The following is a 23,310-nucleotide window of genomic DNA, read 5'->3' as shown; positions in this document are numbered from 1 at the left end:
CTCGCAACAGCTGTGTACAGCTCGTAACAAGATTACAGTTGGAGTTGTGTTTATTTATAACACCGTTTAAACACGTGTGGAGCATGTTCGTACTCTGATCTAGGCAGAGACAAAGGTAAACGGAGGCAAAACGTGTCTGTGATTCAGGGAAGATTCAGGACAGTCAGTTCTTTGGCCACTGGTACAGCGCATCATCAGTACCCGCACGTGTGTCACTCCGCAGCCAGCATCGTTTCTTAGCAGACGATGTGGCAGGTGCTGGCGAGACGGAGGAAAGTTACTGTCAATTTGCGCAACGTAACGGGATAATAAATCGGTTTCGAATGGTTAATGACTCTCATTTCGGTGATTATAATAATAATTATATAATTCTAACGTGATTATAATTATGATCAGACAATTAATTAAAATAAGTAATTGGTATAGTGTGTTATTTAAGACAGTTGGTGCACACACCTAAATATTCATATTACGACTATTTCCAACGTATGAAATTAAGCAAATGAAGCGATCGACCTATATAGCCACATTTGCAAGCGCCATATATTACATCTCACCGAATTAACTAGCTAGCTGTGCCATACTGTAGTCACGCAGTCTGGCACTGCATGGTTAACAACAGCACAGTAGCGAAGCGCGGGTGATGAAATACCTCGCCAGTTTTTCGACAGTTCGTCTGAAGCAAGGATGCCCGCCCTGTGTCACTCTACCCGAGGTAGCTTTGAAAGACTTGCATCTTGCAACTGCGGAACTTCCTGGTTGTAATAACCACGAGGTAATGGGAAGCAAAATCCCAAAATGCTGCGTTCAAAATATCCCCAATTCCCTTGTTAAAAATCGAATCCAACTCATCTTTAGCTCCCGGTTAAAACTGACGAGAGAAATTGTTTTTTGTTTTTTTTTTCAAATATGTAATAGTTTCATTCAATATGAAATGGGAGTCGCGACTGTAGCTACTCAGTTTACATTTAGCAGACAGTTCAATGGCAGAACCAGACTTCCGAGGGAATATAACGTAGTACACTCGCTTAGCTGGATTTACATTAGCTGACTCGTGTCTAAATGTGTCATGACCTAGCTAGATACCCGATCCCATGTATGTGATAGCTCCTGTATGATGGTGCCAGTTAGCAAGCTATCTAGAATAAAAAAGAATAAAACATTTACTATGCCACCTAGCCTACAGACTCGCCGGCCATCTAAGTTACTTACGTATGCACAGACAAGCAACCAACTTCGCTCCGTTTTCGGGCACCGAGCACACAGGGAATATGGGCTTCAGCAGGTAAGTGGCGAAGACATATGCCACGATATACTGCGAGGAGGGTCGGATGATGAGCAGTTCGATCCACAGTTTCAGGAAAGCCGGTAGAGAACCGTAAACCTCGAGGATATAGGCATAATCTCCACCAGACTTGGTGATGGTTGTGCCCAGCTCTGCGTAACACAAGGCACCGACAGTAGAGAACACTCCACACACGGTCCAGATGATGAGCGACAGTCCAACGGAACCTGCTTCCTTCACCACTCCAGTCGGAGTCACAAAGATGCCCGAGCCGATGATGGTGCCCACGATAATAGCCACACCGTTCAACAGCGTTATGTTCCTCTTAAGGACAACGGTCTCCTCGCCGCCTGCTTTGCCCGGGCTTCCTGGCGTGCCGCCGCTTGGTCGGTTCGTGTCCCCGTTCTCCCCATCGGACGGGGACAGCATCTTCTCTGTTACCTCCCTCTCCTCCTCAGCCGACGTGTTAGAATTCCGTTTCTTCAAACTAGACATTGTTCTGTTTGACGGGACAAAAAGGGTTTAGCAATGGATTTGTTTATGAGAAAGGATTATGGATGTAGCCTCTTGTCTTCTGCTAGTTCGGATGTGAGACCACGTTGCTCCGTGTACTGGCGTGGAGAACGCGTGGTGTATTACTGTCTCTGCGCAACCGTGTCTGTAATAGATTTGAGTTGAATCATCTCATGGATTTGCTCTGACTGGCTTTCTCTCTCGTATAAGTACTTAGCTGTGGCGTCACAACCCAGCCCACATGATGCTGTTCAACTACAAAGCGCGACGACCTCGGGGTCTGCAGTGCCACCTTGTGGCAAGGTCACTGAGCCGGAAAAGGGGGCCCCATGGGGTGAGTCAGAGATTCCACAGCTGCCGAAAGTGCCTAGCCTCCTGTAGTGCTCAACGAGTGAAACTGGTTAATTTACAGAGATGTCAGACTCGGAATGTCTCATAGTTCTTTCTTGGTATACAGCGAAGTAGGAATGTTATATGAAAAAAAGAACACATTGTAGCCATGCAACAGCGTTCATCATAATGCCGTGCAAACCCATGATTTCATTGTTAGTGGCCAGGTCAGATATTAAATATTTAATCATTGTTATGTCTAATTATTATTGTCTAAGGGAGGAAGAGACTTCACTGCTGTGGTCCTTCGCCCACCAGTTTGGTTACCATACCAACAGGAAGCCAGAAAGCCCAGGTGACACCCCCACATGGGATTTGGGGGGTGGGGTGGGTGGGGTCATGCAGAGGACCGGGCTTAAAGAGACCCCACCCAGTGAGGTCTGGGTACCCGGGGACAGGCCCCCGAGTAATCCCCCTCCCAGACGCTCCTGGCTGAAGCGCCTGTCTCATCTGGACATCAGAGCCAAAACTGCCGCCAAATTTCCTGTGCACAGGTGAGGAGGAGGAGGAGGAGGGGGAGAGGAAGGCCAGCTCTTCCACCGACCGTACCCTAAAGCGCCAGACATAATGCACGATATTAAACGCACAAGAGCACAATATCGCTGTCTTTATCTGCAGAGACAGACAGGGCTTACTGCTTTATTGCTGGAGTCTGTGTGCGTGTGTGTGTGTATGTACAGGTGTGTGTACAGGTGTGTGTGTTTGTGTGTGTGTTCAGGTTTTTTGGAGACCCCATTCCAACACAGTTAAGGTGTTTTTTTTTTTCCTTGCGGGAGCAGGTTGCCGCTCATGGTCCAGAATGTGGCTGACTTTGCAGTTCCGCCCAATCACATTTACTCGCACATGCTCACTGCGACTCCTGCATTCCATTGCACAGATGTGTGCAGCGGGTCCATTGTTCCACAGATGTGTGCATATTTTGCAAAACCGGAATGACTGGAGCTCCTTCTCCCCGACTTCTCTCTCCACTCTCCTGTCCTCTCCTCTCTCCTCTCCTCCGTGTTTTCCCAGCTGAGGGAAAACACCCCTGGGTTAGGCTTCAGATCCCGGTAGTCTCACTGTTGGTCATGTGCGGGGGGGGGTTCGACGCGCAACCACGGGGGGCGAGGGGCCAGTTTTCGTTTCCCAGGGCGTGGACTCAGGGACCCCCAGTCCAGAGCAGCCCCGCTAGCCGGGGTGCATTACATCGCCGTATAATCTCCTAAAAACTCGCCCGGGCTGAACCCCCCGGGGAGTGGGCGGGGCCGCTCGGCTCGGGCCGAGGAATCCGATTGGCCCTCGGCGTCTCCCAGGAATGCGGGAGGGACCGTTTCTGCCATGTTTTGAAACGGGAGGGAGATACGAATCACGCGGAAGACGCTGCGGCCGCACGCGCATGTGACATTACCCACAATCCATCGCTCCTCTCGGGTAACTCTGTGTTCCCGACTAAACTGCGAGCGTGTGGTCTGCTTCGGAAAAGATTTGCGATTGAACGTTTTCTATTTGGTTTGCGAGAATACTTTGCCAGTTAGCGTGGTTCAGAAGATGTTCAAATATAACAACACAAAGCTCTTGGTTGTTGAGAAAGTCTAGTTGCTTCATACACCTCAGGCTCTTCCTATTACTTTACTCTCTCTTCTGTAAACCCTACTGTGACATAAAAGCCAAGCGATTAGCCCCGGCATTGGAAGGGACCAAACAAATTAATGATGGTTTTTGTGTGCCGTGTTTCCACATGAGCGGTATTGAGACAATGGAATCCAGTCTCAGCCAGCCTCAAACCCGCTCAGTGCGTAAGCGGCTTAGGAGCTTGCAGATCAAGGCCGTCGGAGAGGGCTTGGCCTAATCACTCTCATTCGATGCCGTAAAAACAGGAGTGTTGTTCGTGTAAATGAGGGGGGCAACTTTTGCCTTGTTGACCCGGGTGTCCTGGGCCGGCTGCAGGTTATTCACCGCGCTCCTGCCCTGTTTCCCCTGGTGACACAGCCTCTCCTGGCCAAACCCGCTTTTGCACAGGGCTCCCTTTTTTGTGATTATTAATTCATGATTTTTTCAGTTTTGTTGTTGTTGTTGTTGTTGTTGTTGTTTTGTGGGAGGGGATTTGTGGTTGCTTGTGCACTCTGTTGGAATGTTTGGGATGTGGATGTTCTTAAATGTGGCAGTTATTGGTTGTGGCGGTTATTGGTTGTGGCTGTTGAGGAATGCAACTGAGATGGCTGCGCAGTAGGCCTGGGGGTGGGGGGGTTTGGGGGGGGGGGGTAGAACCAAAGAAAGAAATCCACGACAGGATGTGGACCCGAGCAACACCACAGGGGGGTACACTCCGCCCCGTAACATCCCATCCCACCCCATTTCAGTTAGTGACCTTAAGTGGACATCAGGTTGCCCAATCACAAGAGAAGCTGGGGGGCCAGCCCTCCAACCACATCAAGGGAGTCCAAACGATTCCAAGGAGGCCTCTCTCAGTTCGGGGGGCAGGGGGCGGGGGCTGGGGGGCGGGGAGCAGGGTCCAGCTGGCTGGGAGTTCTGAGCAGCTTCCTCCTAACCAAGGTTCCTGTTTAGCTTTGTGTTCGCTGTGAACTCCTTCGCTTTTATCTTTTATTTGTTAAAAATACCCAGATAAACACACAAACACAACCCACGGCGGCCTCGGCGCTTTCATCCGCCGCTGGGAATCGAGCGTCGTCTGCGGACCGTGAGAGGGGCCGCTCGGCGCGGTCCGACCACGCGACGCACCTGCACTTCCTGTCGATGTTATGTATTGCTTTGGCACACGGCCGCATCCATTTTGAATCGCAAAGCTATCGTTTTTACGCGCATTATCCATTTACGAATCTCAGTTCTGTGCGTCCGCTTATCGGAGGTGTTCAGGTTAATTACTCCGCTTTAAGATATGCTTGCAGCGCCCCCTTGTGGGGTGAAGGTAATTAGCAGCTTCTGTGCTACAGCCCCAGGTCCTGCACCTCAGCAGCACCGGGCCCAGCGGTCACCCTGGGGGCAGGTCAGAGCCGACCGGTACGGTAAATAGCTCTGTTTGTGTACGCGCTCGGATCAAACCAGGCGCCAGGTTCCGCGGAGCTCGGTCACAATGGCGGGAAGAGACGGGGGCTCGGAGACGAGGCGTGGCCCGCGTCCCGTCCCACGCCCCCCCCCCATCCCCCCCCATCCCCCCCCCCCCCCACCGACGACCCAGCCCGCCAACCATAACAAACTTGTTTGCGCAGAGAGGAGCACCGGGTGACCCTCCCCTCCCCACCCGGCACGGCCCCCTCCTTCATCTTCAAAGAGCCGCGGGGGGGGCCCCGCCGAGCGCCTTCCCAAACCGGCCCGCTCCGGTCGGAGCCGGGCCCGGGGAGCACCCTCCAGGATTGGACGCGAGGCCTTCTGCCGCTGTGGGAAAGGGCCAGACAGAACCGGTCTTACCCCCCCCCTGTGCGGACCACGATCGGCCCCCTCTAACCCCCACACCTCCTCCTCACCAAAGCAGACGGGTTGGTCCTCTCTCTCTCTCTCACTCACCCATACACACACACACACACTCTCTCTCTCTCTCTCTCATACACACACACTCTCTCTCTCTCCTGGGCGGCACTGTAGTATAATGTAGTATATAAAGAGCTGGCTTTGTAACCTCAATGCCCTGGGTTCAATCCTCAGCTAGGACACTGCCGTTGTACCCTTTAGCAAGGTACTGCATTGCTTCAGTATATATCCAGCTGTATAAATGGATGCAATGTAATGTGAAGAGTTGCGTAAGTTGCTCTGATGTAAGAGTAAGAGTATCTGCTAAATGCCTGTAATGATGATGTAATATCATACACACACAGGCCACAAACACACCGCCGGTTTTCGTGAGTGATGACCGTATTGACCGATGAGTGAATACAGTTGTCACACCCTGTACACTGTACACATTTAACAACAGAGCGAGTGAATTCATTATTTAGTCACTCTCCTCACCTGCTCGCGAGAACACATGTAGCCATAGCAACATTTACTTCGGACAAAGATGGTGGCCGGCGTTGTGCGCGTTTGCAAGCAATTCTGAGTTCTGCTGGAAGTTCTTGTAACCGGAGGTGTGAGTTTGTCTGACAACCGACTGTGAACAGACAGCAATGCTGCACGCCCTTTACCCTCATGAATTGGGCACTTCAGAGCTAGGCTTTTTCTGTGGATCGTAACGTTTTCCAATAATTTAAAATAATTGTTTGGTCTCATTTATGTTTGGCTGAATGCTCCCCTCCGCCTAAATACTTTGCAATTTGTAATCTGAGTAATTTGGTCTCCCAACAAACCACGAGAAGTTGTGCGTGGCACCTCACGTCACACATAACCAATTGTTGAGTGTGGTTCTGGTACACACTGCGCAGAGCATTAACAAGCGAAGTGAAACTCGGTAATCAACACCTGAACATTTCCAGTGGTGACTGCAGTAGAATGCTCTCCGCTATAACCAAACTGTGTGCGACCCAAACAGGATGACCATCGTATCTGACTGCGGTGTGTATGTGGCCACTCACACTCACACTCACACTCACACTCACACTCACACTCACACTCACACTCACACTCACACTCACACTACACCTCACACTCACACTCACTCCACTCACCACACTCACACTCATACCTCACTCTCCTCATCATCTCACTCTCACCACTCTCATCTCTCCTCTCACCACTCTCACCTCACTCTCACCTCATCTACACTCTCACACTCTCACACTCTCACACTCTCACACTCACACACTCACACACTCACTTGGACTCACACTCACTTGGACTCACTCACACACAACTGCAGGCAGTGAACAAAAGAAAGTGAAGCGGATATATTCTCCACTCTGCTCATAAAAACAGGTTTCTTAATGTCAAGCAGCAACGTCCCTCAACCAAATCTCATTTTACCTGTCTGGCGGCTCCTACAAAGCCACCCGGAGGCTCTTTTGGCAGGAGTCCCTCAGGGACCAGTGCTCAGTCCTCCTCCTGTTTTCTATCTCCAGGAAATAACTTGACTCCTGTTTTTTTCCTTCTCATGAAATTGTTACCATCCTATACTGATGGCATCAAATTCTCTCTCTCATTTCCTCCCTCAGACTCACCCACTGAATGGGTGAGCAGTGCTTTAAAAAGACAAAACTGTACGGCTATAGGAACTTGCACTGCACGGTTGCTGTTTTTAGACTGAAAAACACCCCAGCAGCTCTACAGCCCCAGGAATGCAGTAGTGGTTGGTAAAATAGAATCACATACAGATGAAAAAACAAAAAAACAAGTTAAATTTTTCTCTGCCCTCCACAGAAGTGACAGGCAAAGTATACCAATGACATTCCCGCAGAAATCTGTCGTGTGATTTTGATGGGACTGAATTTCGGGGGTCGTAGGGAAGCACAGAGAAGCCAGCTGGGAGGTGAGGGTGGTACGGAGACCACGCCACTCCACTGAGAGGCCTCTGGGGGCCCGGGGGGCCACAGTACGCTGTATTTACAGTGCATGTCGCTGAAGTCTGGAACGTGATCTAGTGCCTTCAATAAATCCACCATAGGTATGAAACCTACCAGAACAAATCATCCCAGCCTCTCCTGGAATGTACCGAAGGTCACCTCCCAAGGAAACAAACACACACAAGGAAACAAACACAAGTGCCGAAGCCAGAAACACACACGCATATTTGCACCTACAACTTCAGACAAAGAAACAATACTCTCACACGCACGCACACAAGCACACATGCGCACACACACACGGACTCGCACACAGTAAAGGAAATACAGGAGACAGCGAATTTGCTTTTGTAATACACACGATACTATATTTAATAAATCTCTAAGGCCTCTATACAGAAGATGAATCTATAAGAGGGGTGAAGAGGGGTACGGGGGGCGTGTGCAGGTCTCCGCCTCCGCCTCGTTAGCGTGCGAGACGGCGAGCCGACCCGCTGGGCCCCCGGGGGCCCGGCGCAGCACCACCACCTGGCCGAGGGGCCAAAGCGCGCCGACCCCGGCACCTGGGACAACAGGACCCGCCGGGAACCCGGGGGCCCCCGAACCGCGGGGCGGCGGGCCGGTCCCCGCGGAGACGGAATGTGGAACGCGGCCAGACGGACAGAACGGGGCGGAGGCTCCCAGCACGCCCCCCCCCGCCCATCCCTACAGGACCCCCGCCCAGTCCCCAGAAACAGCGGAGAGAGCGCTAACGTGCTAACCGCGTCCTACGTTACAGAGAACAGATTTATTATTATTATTATTTTTATTTTTTTTACATTCATAAAAATAAAAAAAATAAGGAACACGATATGGTAATGTCACGAGGGTCTGTGCGTACCTACGAGAGCTTCCTCGTCCTAAGAAAGAGAGAGGCGACGGCGGAGGACAGGAAACGCAGGCGGCGCAGTCAAGGCCGGCGAACCCTCAGCAGGGCCGTCGGGCGGAGGACACTGGAAACACCTGTAACGCCACATCGCCGCGGCTTCCCGCACAAAAGCGCTCGCCTTGGCGAGCTGCGAGAGGCGTTCCCCGGCGGGCCATCCCGTACGCGGGACCGCTTGCATACCGCTGACTCATCCCGTCAACTTCTTTGTTTTCCTTCCTCAGTCAATTTTAATGCACACATCGTGACGCGTTGTAGCATTCCACGCTAACGCTCTGGCATGTTTTAACAGGTTTTTTTTTTTTTTTTTTTTGATTGAACTGGCAGTTCGCCATCGCCTGGCACCGATAGGTGGAAATGTGCGTGATTCTACGATATACATTTAGTAAAAAAAAAAAAGAAAGAAAGAAAGAAGAAAAGCATGGTGCGACTGCTCCGCTCGGTGGGAGGAATGTGAGGTGTGAACTCCAGCGTGTGAGGCTGTGTGGCGGGTGGGGGGGTTTAAGGCGAGGGGGGGTTTGGGGAGATGGGGGGTGTGTGGGGGGGGGGGGGGTTAATACAGACACTGACAGGCACCCTCAGGGCTACAGAACAATAACTTCTCAAACACTTATTTTTGAAATCGACAAGAATAATAATTATTCTCTTCCTTTGCTGTTTTAAATCAGTTTTTTAAAAATGCCTTCCCAGGTTACCGTTTGGGTCACGTGCCAAAAAAACCATGCTACTGGACGCCTCACCCCCCCACCCCGCCATTACGGCACCTGCTCCGGTCCTCACAGTGCTGTCGGGACAGGGGAACGGGAACCCGGTTTTCGGGTCGGGACGTTGCTGGCACCTCTCAGACCGGGCTGGCGGGAGCAGGGGGGGTGGGGGGTGGGGGGGGACCAGGTGGCCCATTCAGAGCAGGGGGCCGCACGGGGTGCTGGCCCCCGCGGGGGTATTGTTCCTCTGTGATCACAGAGAAAAGCCCCACAAGCCAGACAAACCAAAGCAGCACTGTCCCCCCCACCTCCCGCTCCCCTACCCCGCTCTCTCCCCAGAGGAGGAGGAGGAGCGCGTTGCCCCCGTACGATCGCGGGAACCAATCAGCAGCCGAGGAACCGATCTTCCTGCCTCTCCCACCCTCTCCTGCCATATTTCTCTCTCTCTCCATCCCCCCCCCCCAGCACCGCCAACAGACCCTCCCCAAAGAAAAATGCCCCGTGCCAAATTGGTCTTTATTGGCCCCAGCACAGAAACTGTCTTTAATACCAGTGCGAGGTGGGGGGGCATTTTCGCCTATTGGCAACAGACAGTAAGGTGGGGGCTGCCTCCTCAGAGTCTTCAGCAGCAGTTAAGCCGGGAGTATACTTGATAAGAGGGAGAACTCGGCTGAAATCGAACCACTGCCAAACGTGGCTCCACGTACAAACGCGTGTATGCTTATTTCGGCCTAAAGCTGTTAGTTCAGTGACACTCCGCTCCACTCAGCGTAGATTCTGATTCTGTGGTTGCGATAACCACAGGAAACACAGAAGTGACAACATCTGGTTGCGGCAAAGGGGCAGGAACTTCCCCAAACGGACGTTGATGATTGCTAAATTGCTTTCGTTTATTTAGCGCTGCAAAAAATAAGAAAGAGAAGATGGTTACGTTCGTCCGTCAGGAGACGGGACGCAGACACCGCCAACGCAGCCACCCTCCGCACGGACGTCTCAGCCAGCAGGGACGCGGGCGCTGCGGTGGCCAAAGTCAATGCAGTGGAGTTGATAGCTTTCTCCACAAACGCGCCATTTTATGCCGTTTAGTTCATATGAACCAGGTGAAGTTTGTTTCTGCATCAAGTATACTCCCAGCTTTACTCGACTAGTGCTGTCTGGAGGTCTCACAGGGCTGGTCTCTCTGCACACGGCACTACAGCTCACACAGTGACAGCAGCAGCAGTGAGATTCACCAGTTTGTCTCCCCACACAGACCCAGTGCGGGGGGGGGCGGGGGGCGGTGGGGCGGGCGTCTGACGAACAGGCACTACTGAAGGTGCAGAGAAACATGGGGCTTGTGCGTCTTTCACCTGAAGGCACTTTTTCTCTCTCTCTCTGAGACAGAGGAGGGACTCGTCTACGAGTCGTCCAATCGGTTCGCAGCACCAATGAGGTCACATGGTCAGAACCCATTCGGAGGGGCAGGCAAGAGCGAGCGATGCCCGAGCTCTGGATCGGCACGGACGCGGACGGAGCTCTGGGTGATGGACCGGCGCCTGCCGCCGGCCCACAATGCACCTGTAACCCCGTCCACCATCAAAAAACACCTGGACACTCCACTAATCACTAATAACCGGCACGTATACACAGAGAAACACATGCATGCACACAAGTGGAGCATAACACCATTAATCTAGCTAGGAATCAGAACTGGACAGAGTTAAAGAGCACGTGAGGGTCTGTAATGCTGCAGTGCAGTTGTCTGTAATGCTGCAGTGCAGTTGTATGCAGGTGTCTGTAATGTTGAAGTGCAGTTGTATGCAGTTGTCTGTAATGCTGCAGTGCAGTTGTCTGTAATGCTGCAGTGCAGTTGTATGCAGTTGTCTGTAATGTTGAAGTGCAGTTGTCTGTAATGCTGCAGTGCAGTTGTATGCAGTTGTCTGTAATGTTGAAGTGCAGTTGTCTGTAATGCTGCAGTGCAGTTGTATGCAGCGCTGCTTTAGTGTTCCTGCAGACAGTGTCAGACTCATCTCAGCCTCCCTTATTGCAGAGTGGCCCGCACTGGGGCGGGGCCAAGACAGAGTGACTCCCATTGAGGGCGGGGCCAAAACAGAGTGACTCCCATTGAGGGCGGGGCCAAAACAGAGTGACTCCCATTGAGGGCGGGGCCAAAACAGAGTGACTCCCACTGAGGGCGGGGCCAAGGTACAATACGTGTGTCACTAAGTAGTGAAGCGGTAGCTTCTGAAGATGATATTACTCACATTGTTGCACACTAATTCCTTAAAACAAGCAGCAGTTGACTTCCTACAGAACTGTGTGAAAGTCCATCACTAGTTTGGTCAATGAAACGTTGAATGTTAAAAACTATTAACATCTGATTTTTCCCCTCAGGGTGACAGAATGCTTCCGTTTTACAGTTAATTTCTCTACAACCAACCAAATCTCCAAGGCAATGGTACAGAAATAAACCAGCTAGCGCTTTCCCCACCCCTTGACCCATGACCCCTAACCCAAAGACTCCTTGACCAATCCCAGCAGCTCTGTGGTTGCCGGGTGGCTGAGAGCACAGCCCCAGTCTGAGGACAGCCGGTTCCTCAGTTTGAGATGCGGGGCCGTGTGGGTCGGGGGGTTGGCGGGTTGGTGGGCGGGGCTAGTGGGCGTGGTCCGGGCGTGGCCCGTTGGTGGGCGGCTCCTCCTGGAGGAAGGGCGAAAAGGAGGAGCGCACGGTGCGCCCCTTCAGGGCCTGCTGCACGCGGAAGTTGTTGACCATGCTCTTCTGCACCTCCTCCTCTGCGGAGGTGAAGAGTAGACTCCTGAACACCGCCAACTGCAGGAGAGAGAGACAGAGAGAGAGAGAGAGAGAGAGAGAGAGGAGAGGGAGAGAGAGAGGGAGAGAGGGAGGAGAGAGAGATGAGGGGGAGAGGGAGGGAGAGAGGGAGAAAGGGAGCAAGAGAGGGGGAAAGGGGAGAGCGAGAGAGAGAGAGAGAGAGAGAGAGGGGGTTAGAGGGAGAGACAGATGGGAAACAGAGAGAGAGAGGGTAGGGAGAGGTTGAGAGGGAAAAGAAAGAAGGGGTGAGGAAGAGAGAAAAAAGTGAGAGGGGGGTGGGGGAGTGGAGAGGAAAGAAGGAAGGAAGGGCAAGGAGAGAGGAAGGGAGAGAGAAAACAGTGAAAGTGTAAGATTAAGGCTTGATCCTGGTGGCTACAACCAGTTTTGGACAGGGTTCACACTCATCCTGGAAAACCTTGAAAACCTGGAAATTTATCGACTAGTTTTCCAGTCACGGAAAGCAACTGGAAAATGAGAAAATTTACAAAATGTCCTGGAAATATTTGTGAGGTCCAGGAAAATTGTAGGCTAGGCTATAAGTCGAGCTCTTAAACAGTATATTCAGAGCTGAGATTGCATATTTTTCCGTATTTTCCTCCGCTTTTCTCATTTTTATTAGCTTCTGAGATTACACTGCAGCACAGAGTTTTGAATGGTTATGGTACTTGCACATTGCCCCCCCCCCCCCCCCACCAGCTTTGGCCTACCATTGTCCATGTTTCATGTCTATAAGTCTAAGTCTGGGAAATTGTCCTTGAAAAGTCCTGGAAAATGATTTCCTAAAATGAGGGGGAACCCGGTTGGACTCTCACTTTCTACACCCTCAGTGTGGGTCTAGTTACCCCTTCACACACACACACACACACACGCGCACGCGCACACACACACACACACACACAGTTAGGACTTTGTCATACGTTTTGCGTTTACATCGGTCTCTGCTGCACGCGTGGCTCGTGTTCTTCCGCTTCGTCGTCGAACCGGCCGTTTCCGTCTCCAGATACTCGGTGTGGAAAAAGGCGCCGCTGGCCATTCACCAGCGGAGACCGGCTCTTCAAGTTCCTGCCCTGCACTCGTGGATTGCGATTACTTTGTTGACGTGGACGCTTGACCTCATTTTTGTTCGGCTTTCGAAATCCCATCCAGCCCTGCTTGTTTGTTTGCCGATTGAATTTTGTGTTTGACCGTTGGCTTGTTCCGTCTGACCTCTGCTCCCGTTTGTCCCCTCTGCTCGCCGTACAGTGGCCCTGGTGCTGCCAGCTGGATTACAAATCCTTTCATCGGGACGCTATGTTTGTTATTTTGCTTTGTTATTCCTCCTTTATTAGTTTTGAAGGTAACTATGGGCGGGGTTTTAAATCTCTGTTGGGGGCAAGCTATTCGGACTCCTGGTCTCGGCCTGCAGATTAAGTGTCTCAGCGTTTCAAGCCACTCCATACCTGACGTGCCTTCGAAGACTAGCCGGGCTTTAATTAGTATTTAATAAGCAGGTAGGGACTGGAGTTACTCTTCGGTCTGCAGTAGCATTTCCATTACCGATTCCCCACTCGCTTCCCTTATCCTTTTCTCTGTTGTGGTCTGATGCAGAGTGGGTCCTAACACACACACAAACACTCACACACAGACACACACACACACACACACACAACACACACAGACACCAACACGCACACACTCACGTTCACACACATGTTCGTATTGCTATACTTGTGAGGACTTGACTTACATTCATTCCGTAACCTCTAACCCTAACCCCAACCACTACATGCCAAACCTTAACCCTAACCTTAACCTAATTGGAACCCCAACTCTAAGTTCTAACCCTAAAACTCTTGAACTTGTGGGGACCAGCAAAAGGTCCCCACCTTGAGTAATTTTCCTTATCTTTCTATCCTTGTGGGGACATTTGGTTCTCACAAAGATAGTAATACATGTCACACACACACTCTCTCACACACACACACACACACACACACACACATACACACAGCCCCCTAGCCTTCTCACCTGGTCATGGCTGACTTCGATGTGCTGCTTCATGATCATCCAGGACACGGACTCGCTCAGGGGCGGGGTGGTCAGTGACCCAGCGTAGGCCCAGTAATCCTGGGTGTTGCTGGGTAGAAGGCAGGCTGGGTCAAACTTTGTGAACTCCACCACACTGTCCTACAGGGAGTATAGCACATTACACATTATAATATACACATATACACATAGTGCAATACACCACACTGTCAGACAGAAAGTATAACATATTATAATACACACATTTACTGTATAATGCATTACACCACACTGTTCTACAGGGAGTATAATACACACATTTATAACGCATTACAGCATACACATCTACGCACACAGTTCTATTTATGTTTTACCTTACACCACATTACAACATACATACATTGACACACATGCACATACAATCACTCGCTTGCTCACTGACAGACACAATTTCACACACTCATATAGGCTGAGAGGAGGATTTAGGGCAAAAACCACATTTAAAAATCACATCATCACAACACAGAACAGACCTGTCTTCAAAGATCTTAATTATTAATTATTCTCTTAATTATTTTATTAATAATAATTTATCTTTTATAACATAATTCAGTAATGATTTAATTACTTAACTGCAGAAATGATAATATTGTTCATATGACTATACTTCAGAAAGATTCTTTTTTAACTTACAATTTCTTTAAAGCTTTTTTAAACTGATTATATAAACTCAAACGCAACAACTTGAGCACTTGGCCACTAGATGGCACTGCAGTTCCAGTTCTCCGTGCTTCTCAGTGCCGTTTATCTTGGCGGTCCAGTTCAGTACAGTAGGCGTCACCTTTGCCTCGGAACAGAGCCTGTTTATCTCACTGACCTTCGGCTAAAAAACAACCCGCTACGGCACCTATTTCACCAGCACACACACAGGCTGTAACACTGATTAAGATACAGCATTAGCGGCGCTCATTAGCAAGGCTAAAAAGGGGAACTCACCTTGTGCCTGACGGCCGGTAAAGCATCCACTAATTTTTGAAGACCTTCGTGTCGCTTTCCCACCTGAGAACAGGGAAAGAGATAACTGAAAGTGCGCCAAGTTAACAAGTCTAAAATGTGGTCATAACGGGAGCCCCAAAAAACGCTAAATTCAACTAAGGGACTTGCACACCGCTAGAAAAGGAAAAGGAGAACTTCCTCAAAAAAAGCCAAATGCTAAGATATTTAGAAAATAACATACGTGTTTATTGTGCGAACAACAAGCTAAAGTACGCCAGCGCCAGGTGATAAAAATTAATAGTAAGCAGACTCCTTCCTCACATATGACCTTCCTCAGATGTTTCAGTCACATGACTGAAGAAAGTCACACATGACTGAAACATCTGCATACAATCCATTTTATTACCTTGTACTGGGGAACTTCAGCATGATGTCTGCACAATAAACACATATTTATTTTATTTTGTTTTATTTTTACACGCATGTAATTTTCTAAATATCTCTGCGCTTGATTCTTCTTTTTTGGGACGGTCCCCTTCTGTATCTAGAAGTGTGCCGGTCCGTTTTTCCCCTAAGTTGAAGTCCACCCAAGAGCAATTCAGATATGATCAGATAAGATATGCCCCTGCTACTGCCTGTGTGTGAGAGAATGGCTGACACTGTGTGAGCGAGTGAGGGGCTGTGTGTGTGTGTGTCTGCCTGTCTGTGTGTGAGTGTGTGTGTGTGTGTGTCTATGAGAGAGCGTGTGAGTGCGAGTGTGTGTGTCTATGAGAGAGCGTGTGAAAGAGTGTGTGTGAGTGTGAATGTGTGTGTTGTCTGTCTGTCTTGTCTGTGATAGAGTGTGTGTGCATTAATAGCTGATAATGATAGATATGAAAAATCTGGTGTGCCTCTCATCCCCTGCATCATTAGGAAGTGAGAGGTGTGTGTCGCACCTTCAGGAAAACCCCAATCACAGCCAGCCCGTTTTCCTCCATCACCGCCTCCTCAAACAGACTGTACTTCTCAGCATTCCAGTGCACCAGGTGCAGCTGCAGAGAGAGAGAGGAATACATCACAAAGGGGAGACAGACACACAATCAGCTCCATAATGCTTGGGACAAATACATGTTTTTCTTTTTCTTCTTGATTTAGCTCTGTACTCCACAATTAGATTTGTAATCAAACAATTCGTATGTGGTTAAAGTGCATATACTGAGGTTTTTATAAACTTTGGCCTCACCATGTAGAAATGACAGTAATTTTAATACTTTTAATACCACCCCCCCCCCCCCCCATTTTCAGGGAACCATAACGTTTGGGAATCATTTGCATGCAACGACTGCTTGAAGTCTGTGACCCATATTGTGACATCCCCAAGCGTTCAGTATCTTCTCTGGTGATGCTCTGCCAGGCCTGTACTATAGCCATCTTCAGCTCCTGTTGCTATCAGTAGTTACATAATCAATTAAGACACGTGAGCCAGTACCTGTTGCAGCCATACATGCCCAAACCATAACATTCGACCCCCATGTTTCACAGCTGAGGTGGGTGGAGGGGTGGGGGGCGCTTTGGATCTTGGGCAAGTCCTTTTGGCCTCCGCACTTTGTTCTGGCCATCACTCTGATACAATAAATCTTAGTCTCATCTGTCAACAAGTCCTTTTTCCAGAACTCTAAAGGCTCTTTTAGGTACTTCTTAGCAAACTGTAACCTGCCAATCCTGTTCTGCAGCTATCTAGTGGTTTGCATCCCGTAGTTCTGTTCCTGAAGTCTTACGCAGACAGTAGTCACTGCCATGTCCACGCCCGCCTCCTGCAGAGTTTCTGATCTGTCAGACAGATGTTTGGGCGTTTTCCTCATTATGGTGAGAATTTGTCAGTCATCAACTGTAGAGTTCTTCCTTGGCCCATATTTTTTGTTTTCCTTAAATTTAATTCCTTATTGTTATTTATTTATTTCTATGTGCATTCTTTTTGGAAAATTGTTAATAAGGACCAAAATAAATTACTACTACAACTACTTTGTGATTACTGAGCTCATCAGTGCTCTCTTTCTTCTTAATGCTGTTCTGAACATTTGATTTTGGTAAGCCTAAGCTTTGGCCCATATCTCTGACTGTTTTTCCTTATTTCTCAGCCCTATAATGGTTTCCCTGACTTTCACTGGCACAATTCTGGTCCTCATGTTTACACCTGCAAAGAACAGACTCCAAATGCAATCAAAAATGAAGAACGAAGACTAGATACAGAAAACTCTCTATTGCCTGCATAAGGAAGCAATTGAACAGAATAATGGAATGGAACAGAAATAATCAGAAACACCCATTAAGGCATTCGTCCCAAAGATTTTGGTGTCCTGAAATGGGGGGACTATATATAAAAAGCTCTGTAATTTCTACATGAATGTATAAAAATACCCTCTAATAAAAGCTGAGAATGTGCAATTTGCCCACAAGTAAATTATTTGCTTACACATCTAAAATTATGGAGTACAGAACCAAATCAAGAAAAAGATGTCTTTGTCCCAAACATTATGGAGCTCACTGGATAGCACAAAGGAAAGACATCAATCACAGAGGATAAAGCCCATGTCCCAGTCATACCGTCACACAAACAGAAATATGTGGTGTAACTCTATCCCAAAACACATCTAGGTCTGAAACACACCCAGTACACCCACCCCCCACCCCCCACCCAATTCTCTGGTCAGCAAACAGTCACTCAGAGGAGACCCTGAATTTGAGAAGCACTACAATGGTCCAGGCCTAATGGCATTCAGACAAAAAAAACGGTCATTTACTCTTTTTTTTTTTTGAACACACACAACACCACCAGAGGGGATCAAAGAACAGAAGCTCACAACCAGACCACACAAAGGAGCGAAACCCATGTGTGGGTCATAACAGTCACCACACACACACACTCACAACTCTCACACTTACACACACTCATACACACACAAATACAGGCTGTAACTCTACCCCACACACCTGACCTGAAAATGCTGGGAACTTGAGCATAAGCACATTCACACACACACACACATCACACAAATACAAACACACAGATGCACAAGGGCAGAAGACTCATCCATTACAGACGAGAATAGTGCAGCAGTTACACAGGACAAGGGTATGTGGATCAGGCCAAAAGCGTGGCATTACACACCCACACACACACACACACACACACAAACACACACACAGACACACACACACACACACACTCCACTGCAAAAGCCACTGATCCCAGTCAGCTGTTGGGGAGTCCAGGCTAATCTCATGGTACTTCCCCATTCCGCCCTCAGCCCTGCCCACTACACTCACGTGCACTGCACACGGGGTCATATGACACAGGACCCATTGTGATGTCATGGGTCTCAGCTGTGCGCAAACATGGCTGGTTGCACTGGAGTGGATTGATATGGACAGAGACGGCAAGAGGGGGCGATGTTGGCAAGGTTACGGTGGATAGTGTTCCAGTTCCTGCTGCTACATTGAAACTTGGACAAAGGATATGAAGGCACGACCCTCAGCTACATTCCTGTGCTCGGTTACTAAGGACTGGCTGTACGATTACATCTGCACATACATACTCGGGAACACTGTGTACCTATATCCATGCACATGCTTACACACCATCTCGCCCCAGGCAGTACACGCATGATGCACTCCATATGCATGCATATATGCATACACACACGCACACGCACACACACTCGCACACGCTCACACTCACTCTCCCCCCCTCACGGGGGCTGTACCTCCGCAGGGTAGAGGCGGCGGTCCACGGTGTGCTCCGAGCCCCAGGCGTTGCTCTCCCCCCAGTGGAAGTGGAACTGGCACAGCCGGTACGGGTCCTTCAGGGGGCCGCCACTCAGAGCTGGGGGAGACGCACAGCGTTTACGCCACGCCCGGCGCGCGAACCCGCCCGCCTTCCGGAACGCGCCGTCCGAGGCGCGCGGCGGCCGGAGACGGTCCCGGACAATCGATCGATCGAGCCGCGGCCGCCTCGCGCCTCGAGACGTCAACAAACGCCTCGCTTTGTTCCGGAAGGGTCAGGGACGGCCGACGCTGCTCCGGTGGTGCCACAAGGGGGCGCTAGATCTCGCTGCTACTCAGCGGTTAAACCAATGCAAATGAGGTGAAATAACCGCGTAGGCATCCATTCAGTTATTTCACCTCGTTTGCATTCCGGGACCTAAACTGGCTGTTGAGTTCATAGTCAAACGCAGGCAGTGCGGTCCTTTGGGATCAGATTTGGCCACGCCTATGATGATGATTGCCACTCCATGTACAGAGCAGTCTCCTATTCTCACTCCATTACCACTAGAGCCTTTTAAAACCACACCCACACATTCAGACTTAAGACAGGTACAACTTGTACAGATGATTACAACAGGACACTGACAGCTCGACAATGAATTCAGACACTTTGCGAGAAAAGAATGTGGTTCTTCATTCAAAATAGACCAGATTTTTTAAAAGACTCATTTCAGACAAGAGATTTTGCACCGTTTTGATTTTGGAAGAACTATTATGGTCATACGGCCTGCCTATTACAGAATAATTACACAAGGCAACAGAAGCCTTCATTTTGTAGGTCCTATATTTTAGCTGGAATGGGAAAAGCAGTAACCGCAGAGAGAGAGAGAGAGTGAGAGAGAGGGAGAGAGAGAGAGAGAGTGAGTATCCAAACACAAGTTCAATGAGCTGCTTTATATATGGAGTTGGCATTACTAACTTGACAAATATGTAAAAAAAAAAAAATTTTAATTCATGCCTCTACCACAGTTAAAAGTCAGAAACGTTCAATTAAACAAAAAAAAAACCCCAAAATAAGGCCAGGCTTAGATGTAATCAACGCTCATATTCACACCACCCATTCGAGGTGCAGTTTCCAGTAAAAGTACCAAGATTGCTGGGGGACAGAAGGAAAAGTTTTCCTTACTTGACTTGTCTGTGGTGTCGTCATACTCCACGAGGAAGGAGTAGCCGTTGTTCCATATTTGCTGGCAAGTCCTGGGGTCGTATTGGAAGGTCAGCGGCTTAAGCTGGGGGTCGAAGACGCTCTTGCGCACCGCGATGTCGATCGGAGACTGTCTGTCCCCGCCGGGCACCGCGAGAGTTCCCTGCCACATCGGATGCACTGGAAAAGAGAAACCCGCTGAGCTGTCAGTAGTGACGTGCAGACACTCTTTGGCTCTATAAACCATAAAGTTACAATATCCCACAGCCGACTATCTTTTATAAAAAATAAACATTTTCTATAGAAAAAAATTACCCCAAAACTTACGTTTACATTCCACCGCTCCCTGCATAGTACACATGATGAAAAATATCGATACAAAGTTCAAAGTGTTTTAAAAACTGCGAGATTTAATTATACGCAACTGCTTCTTCCCTGAACTAGTGGAAATGGAAAAAGAAAATCACTTCCTCCTCAAACCCGCAGTAGCCTAAGCCTAAAGGAAATTGCAAAAAAAATATATTAAAAAAACGCGAATAGGTTGCAGAGCCGGACAGTCGGAACACAGTCATTGGTTGGCGTCAAGCCTACAAAAGAAATACAACCCCATTCCTCCACCTGGCTGCCCGTTCACCATGGGCATGTGTTCTTTTCTGCGAAAGTATTTCTCAGCACTCGCGGGTCACAAGACAATTACTCTGGGCTTCTTTTCTTGCGGTTCCGCCTGCCATTGGTCTGTTAAACAAAACCGCACTGTATGCAATCCATATTTCAGAAACAACTGTTTAACTCTTTCGTGTCAAGCACAACGAAAACCGTTATGAGCTGCGCTAACTGTTGAAAGTATATTTATCGTGCCCGCTGTTAAACCAGGTTAAGAGAGAGACTAATCTTAGAAACGACCAGTTTCCAATGGTTTCATATTTCCGGTTTTGATTGCAGGCGATACGGTATAGCCTTACAACTACATTGTAGACGACAGGTAGCCATATGCGATCTGAATAGTCCATAACAGTGGAAGCCATCAGTTGCTTCTTTCCCTGAAATGTAGAGTTATAAAACAGCCTAAGTGCAAAACTAACTATAAAGTCCTGCATAAATGAACTTTCGCTTTATTTTAATTTTAAAAAACTGAACTGTTAGTATGTGGGCGAGAGCCAGAGAGCAAGCACAAAGTTAACAAAGTAACTGATCTGAGACTGGAAATAACGTAGGGCTAAATCACATGCTCACACAAGTACGTTTAAAGCTGTTCATTATATTTTGCATGTGAAACACTTTGGCAACGTCGGCGTATGTCTAAAATGACATATCCTAGTCAGTAGCTTACGGAAATTGCAGAAGACACTTGTCCTAGTTATTTCCATTTTACATGTAGGTTTATGGCTACGTCACGCCCACAGTTCGCGTGAGTTTGAGTGTTTTCGGTGCGATGCCAAATAACAACAAAAAACGGGACATCCAGTGTTGCTGGGTCGGGTAATGGCGTGGATGGATGTACGTCTTATGCAACACCATTTCCTTCCGTCAACACGAACCACAGAACTATAACGAAACTATACCCACGAATAGGAGAGGCGGATCTATAGGCTAGATCTTGACAACAGGGGCAGAGGGATCAATATATTAAAATCATTAGCCAGTTTCAACAGGCCTGCATACTCTTCAGGAAAAAGAAAAGGAGACAGCTCGGGGGGATACTTCTCAAATTCACCACATACGGTCGTGGCTCTCTAAGGAAGTGCTTTCTGCATCAGTTTCATCCTACCATGCCCATCTAATGTCAGTGTGAAGCAAACGATGCTGCGTTTTTCAGTCAGTGTGAAAGAACCTGGTCAACTTGAAACAACAGTAAATAAACGCTAAACGGCTATGATAACCAACACACAATAATAGCCTTCGGGTGAGACCCGGTTATTATATTCAGCATTGTATCACAAGAGTGAAAACTCTGAGCTACAGAGTTCATCAAGACGTTATATAACATATTTGCAAATGTAATCACTGATTGTTTCATGACAACCGACTACGGCGAAAATCTGGACCGAGTCCTTTTTATGAGACCAGAAATCAACCGCCTTTGGCCTGGTGGTCCCGAGGTCAAATTGCATCTTGCAACAATCCAGTCCACAATTTCTAAGTAGCCAAGTTGTTCGCCGAGTTGAAAACATGTTCAGGCTAGATTTAACCCTTTAATGGTGTTCATTCAAAAAAAAAGCTATTCTAATAACACAAGCTTCTGTATAATAAAACACATTCTGAATTAAATTACACGTTATATCGTCTAATATAACTAAGTGGCAATGGCACATGTTCGGAATGAGTTGGCATGCAGATTCGGTAAAGAGCGAACAAGCAAGTTAGCAGCAAGCATGTTTTTAGCCAGCGCACAAGCTACAATACCTTTTTTCAATCGAGACAAACTAGCTCGCTATCGATAATTGTGTTACACCTTTCCATAATCTACGCGTGGCTATTATCACGCACTAACCATGAGAGAGCACAAGTTTGCTGGAACATGCTGAGAGATTGCATCTTCTGACGGGGATCCATCGATGTCCTCTGGTGTGTCTGGAAAATTGCTTTAATAGTTGACGACCCATCGGAGCAACGATCGCCGTGAGCGTTACCATGTTGTGAGTTCCCGGGCAGAATTATCGTTTGGAATTAATACAAAAACAGACTTTAATTAAAACCTTCTTAGACTATCTTCCAGAGAGTTCCACAGTCTGTTCACACAACACCTTAGTCGCACAACTTGCCCTAAACAGTTCAAATTACCATGGTAGGCTACAAATGAGTTCCTAGTCTAGTCCCATCCATTGCGTATGGGAGGGGATCGGCTCCCTCGTTGTCACCACTGATTGGTCGTAGCAAAAAGGGGAAGGCTTACAAACAAACATGTACCTTCTTTCTGTGGTTAAAGATACCCCAGCCTACTGGTTTTTCTCGCTTACAGGGTTGTGCAGTTGTAGTCAATTACTTTTTCAGTCATAATAATTTTCTGTCATAAGTCGTGAAGACACTTTTTAATATTTGAATCCGTTAGTCTATCCACCACAGAACTGGAAAACAAGTGATAAAGACAAAACAGACATAATTGCTCGGGGCGGTGCGATGTCAGCCAATAAGCTGCGACTTCATAGGGGCGTTTCTCTGTGTTCCACATATGGCAACATCGCGAGACAGCTAGATCCTGGTGTGATGGTACAGCCGCATACCTACAAGTAGGCTGCGCAATGAGTAACGAAATAGTAGCATTTTATTTTAATAGGCTTGTTGAAAAACGAGCGTGCATGTATCAATGCGT

The 23,310-nt window shown here is 48.5% G+C and overlaps 2 protein-coding genes across 3 annotated transcripts in view; both read right to left on the bottom strand.

Moving 5' to 3' along the window:
- The window catches only part of slc7a5 (solute carrier family 7 member 5), an 18,591-nt gene extending 16,566 nt beyond the window's left edge, over nt 1–2,025 (bottom strand). Inside the window, exon 1 of the mRNA XM_064312663.1 lies at nt 1,213–2,025. Coding sequence (XP_064168733.1) covers nt 1,213–1,780 — 568 coding nt within the window. The 5' untranslated portion in view covers nt 1,781–2,025. The remainder of the gene's footprint in view (nt 1–1,212) is intronic.
- Nucleotides 2,026–7,955: 5,930 nt separating this feature from the next.
- ca5a (carbonic anhydrase Va) lies at nt 7,956–23,064 on the bottom strand. 2 transcript variants are annotated; one of them, XM_064312664.1, is made up of 7 exons: nt 22,492–23,064; nt 19,983–20,180; nt 18,796–18,914; nt 15,988–16,083; nt 15,053–15,115; nt 14,060–14,218; nt 7,956–12,052 (listed from the first exon to the last, which is right to left on the bottom strand). In XM_064312664.1, the coding sequence occupies exons 1-7, from the start codon at nt 22,631–22,633 to the stop codon at nt 11,876–11,878; spliced, it is 954 nt and encodes a 317-aa protein (XP_064168734.1). In that variant the 5' UTR covers nt 22,634–23,064; the 3' UTR covers nt 7,956–11,875. The 2 variants fall into 2 exon arrangements, with proteins under 2 accessions (XP_064168734.1, XP_064168735.1); XM_064312665.1 differs by lacking the exon at nt 22,492–23,064 and adding an exon at nt 20,328–22,453.
- Nucleotides 23,065–23,310: the final 246 nt, after the last annotated feature.

Source organism: Anguilla rostrata, chromosome 16 (genome assembly GCF_018555375.3).
Source record: "Anguilla rostrata isolate EN2019 chromosome 16, ASM1855537v3, whole genome shotgun sequence".
NCBI lineage: Eukaryota > Metazoa > Chordata > Actinopteri > Anguilliformes > Anguillidae > Anguilla > Anguilla rostrata.
Note: the sequence above shows the minus strand (reverse complement) of the source record. Positions and strands in the feature narration are given on the sequence as shown.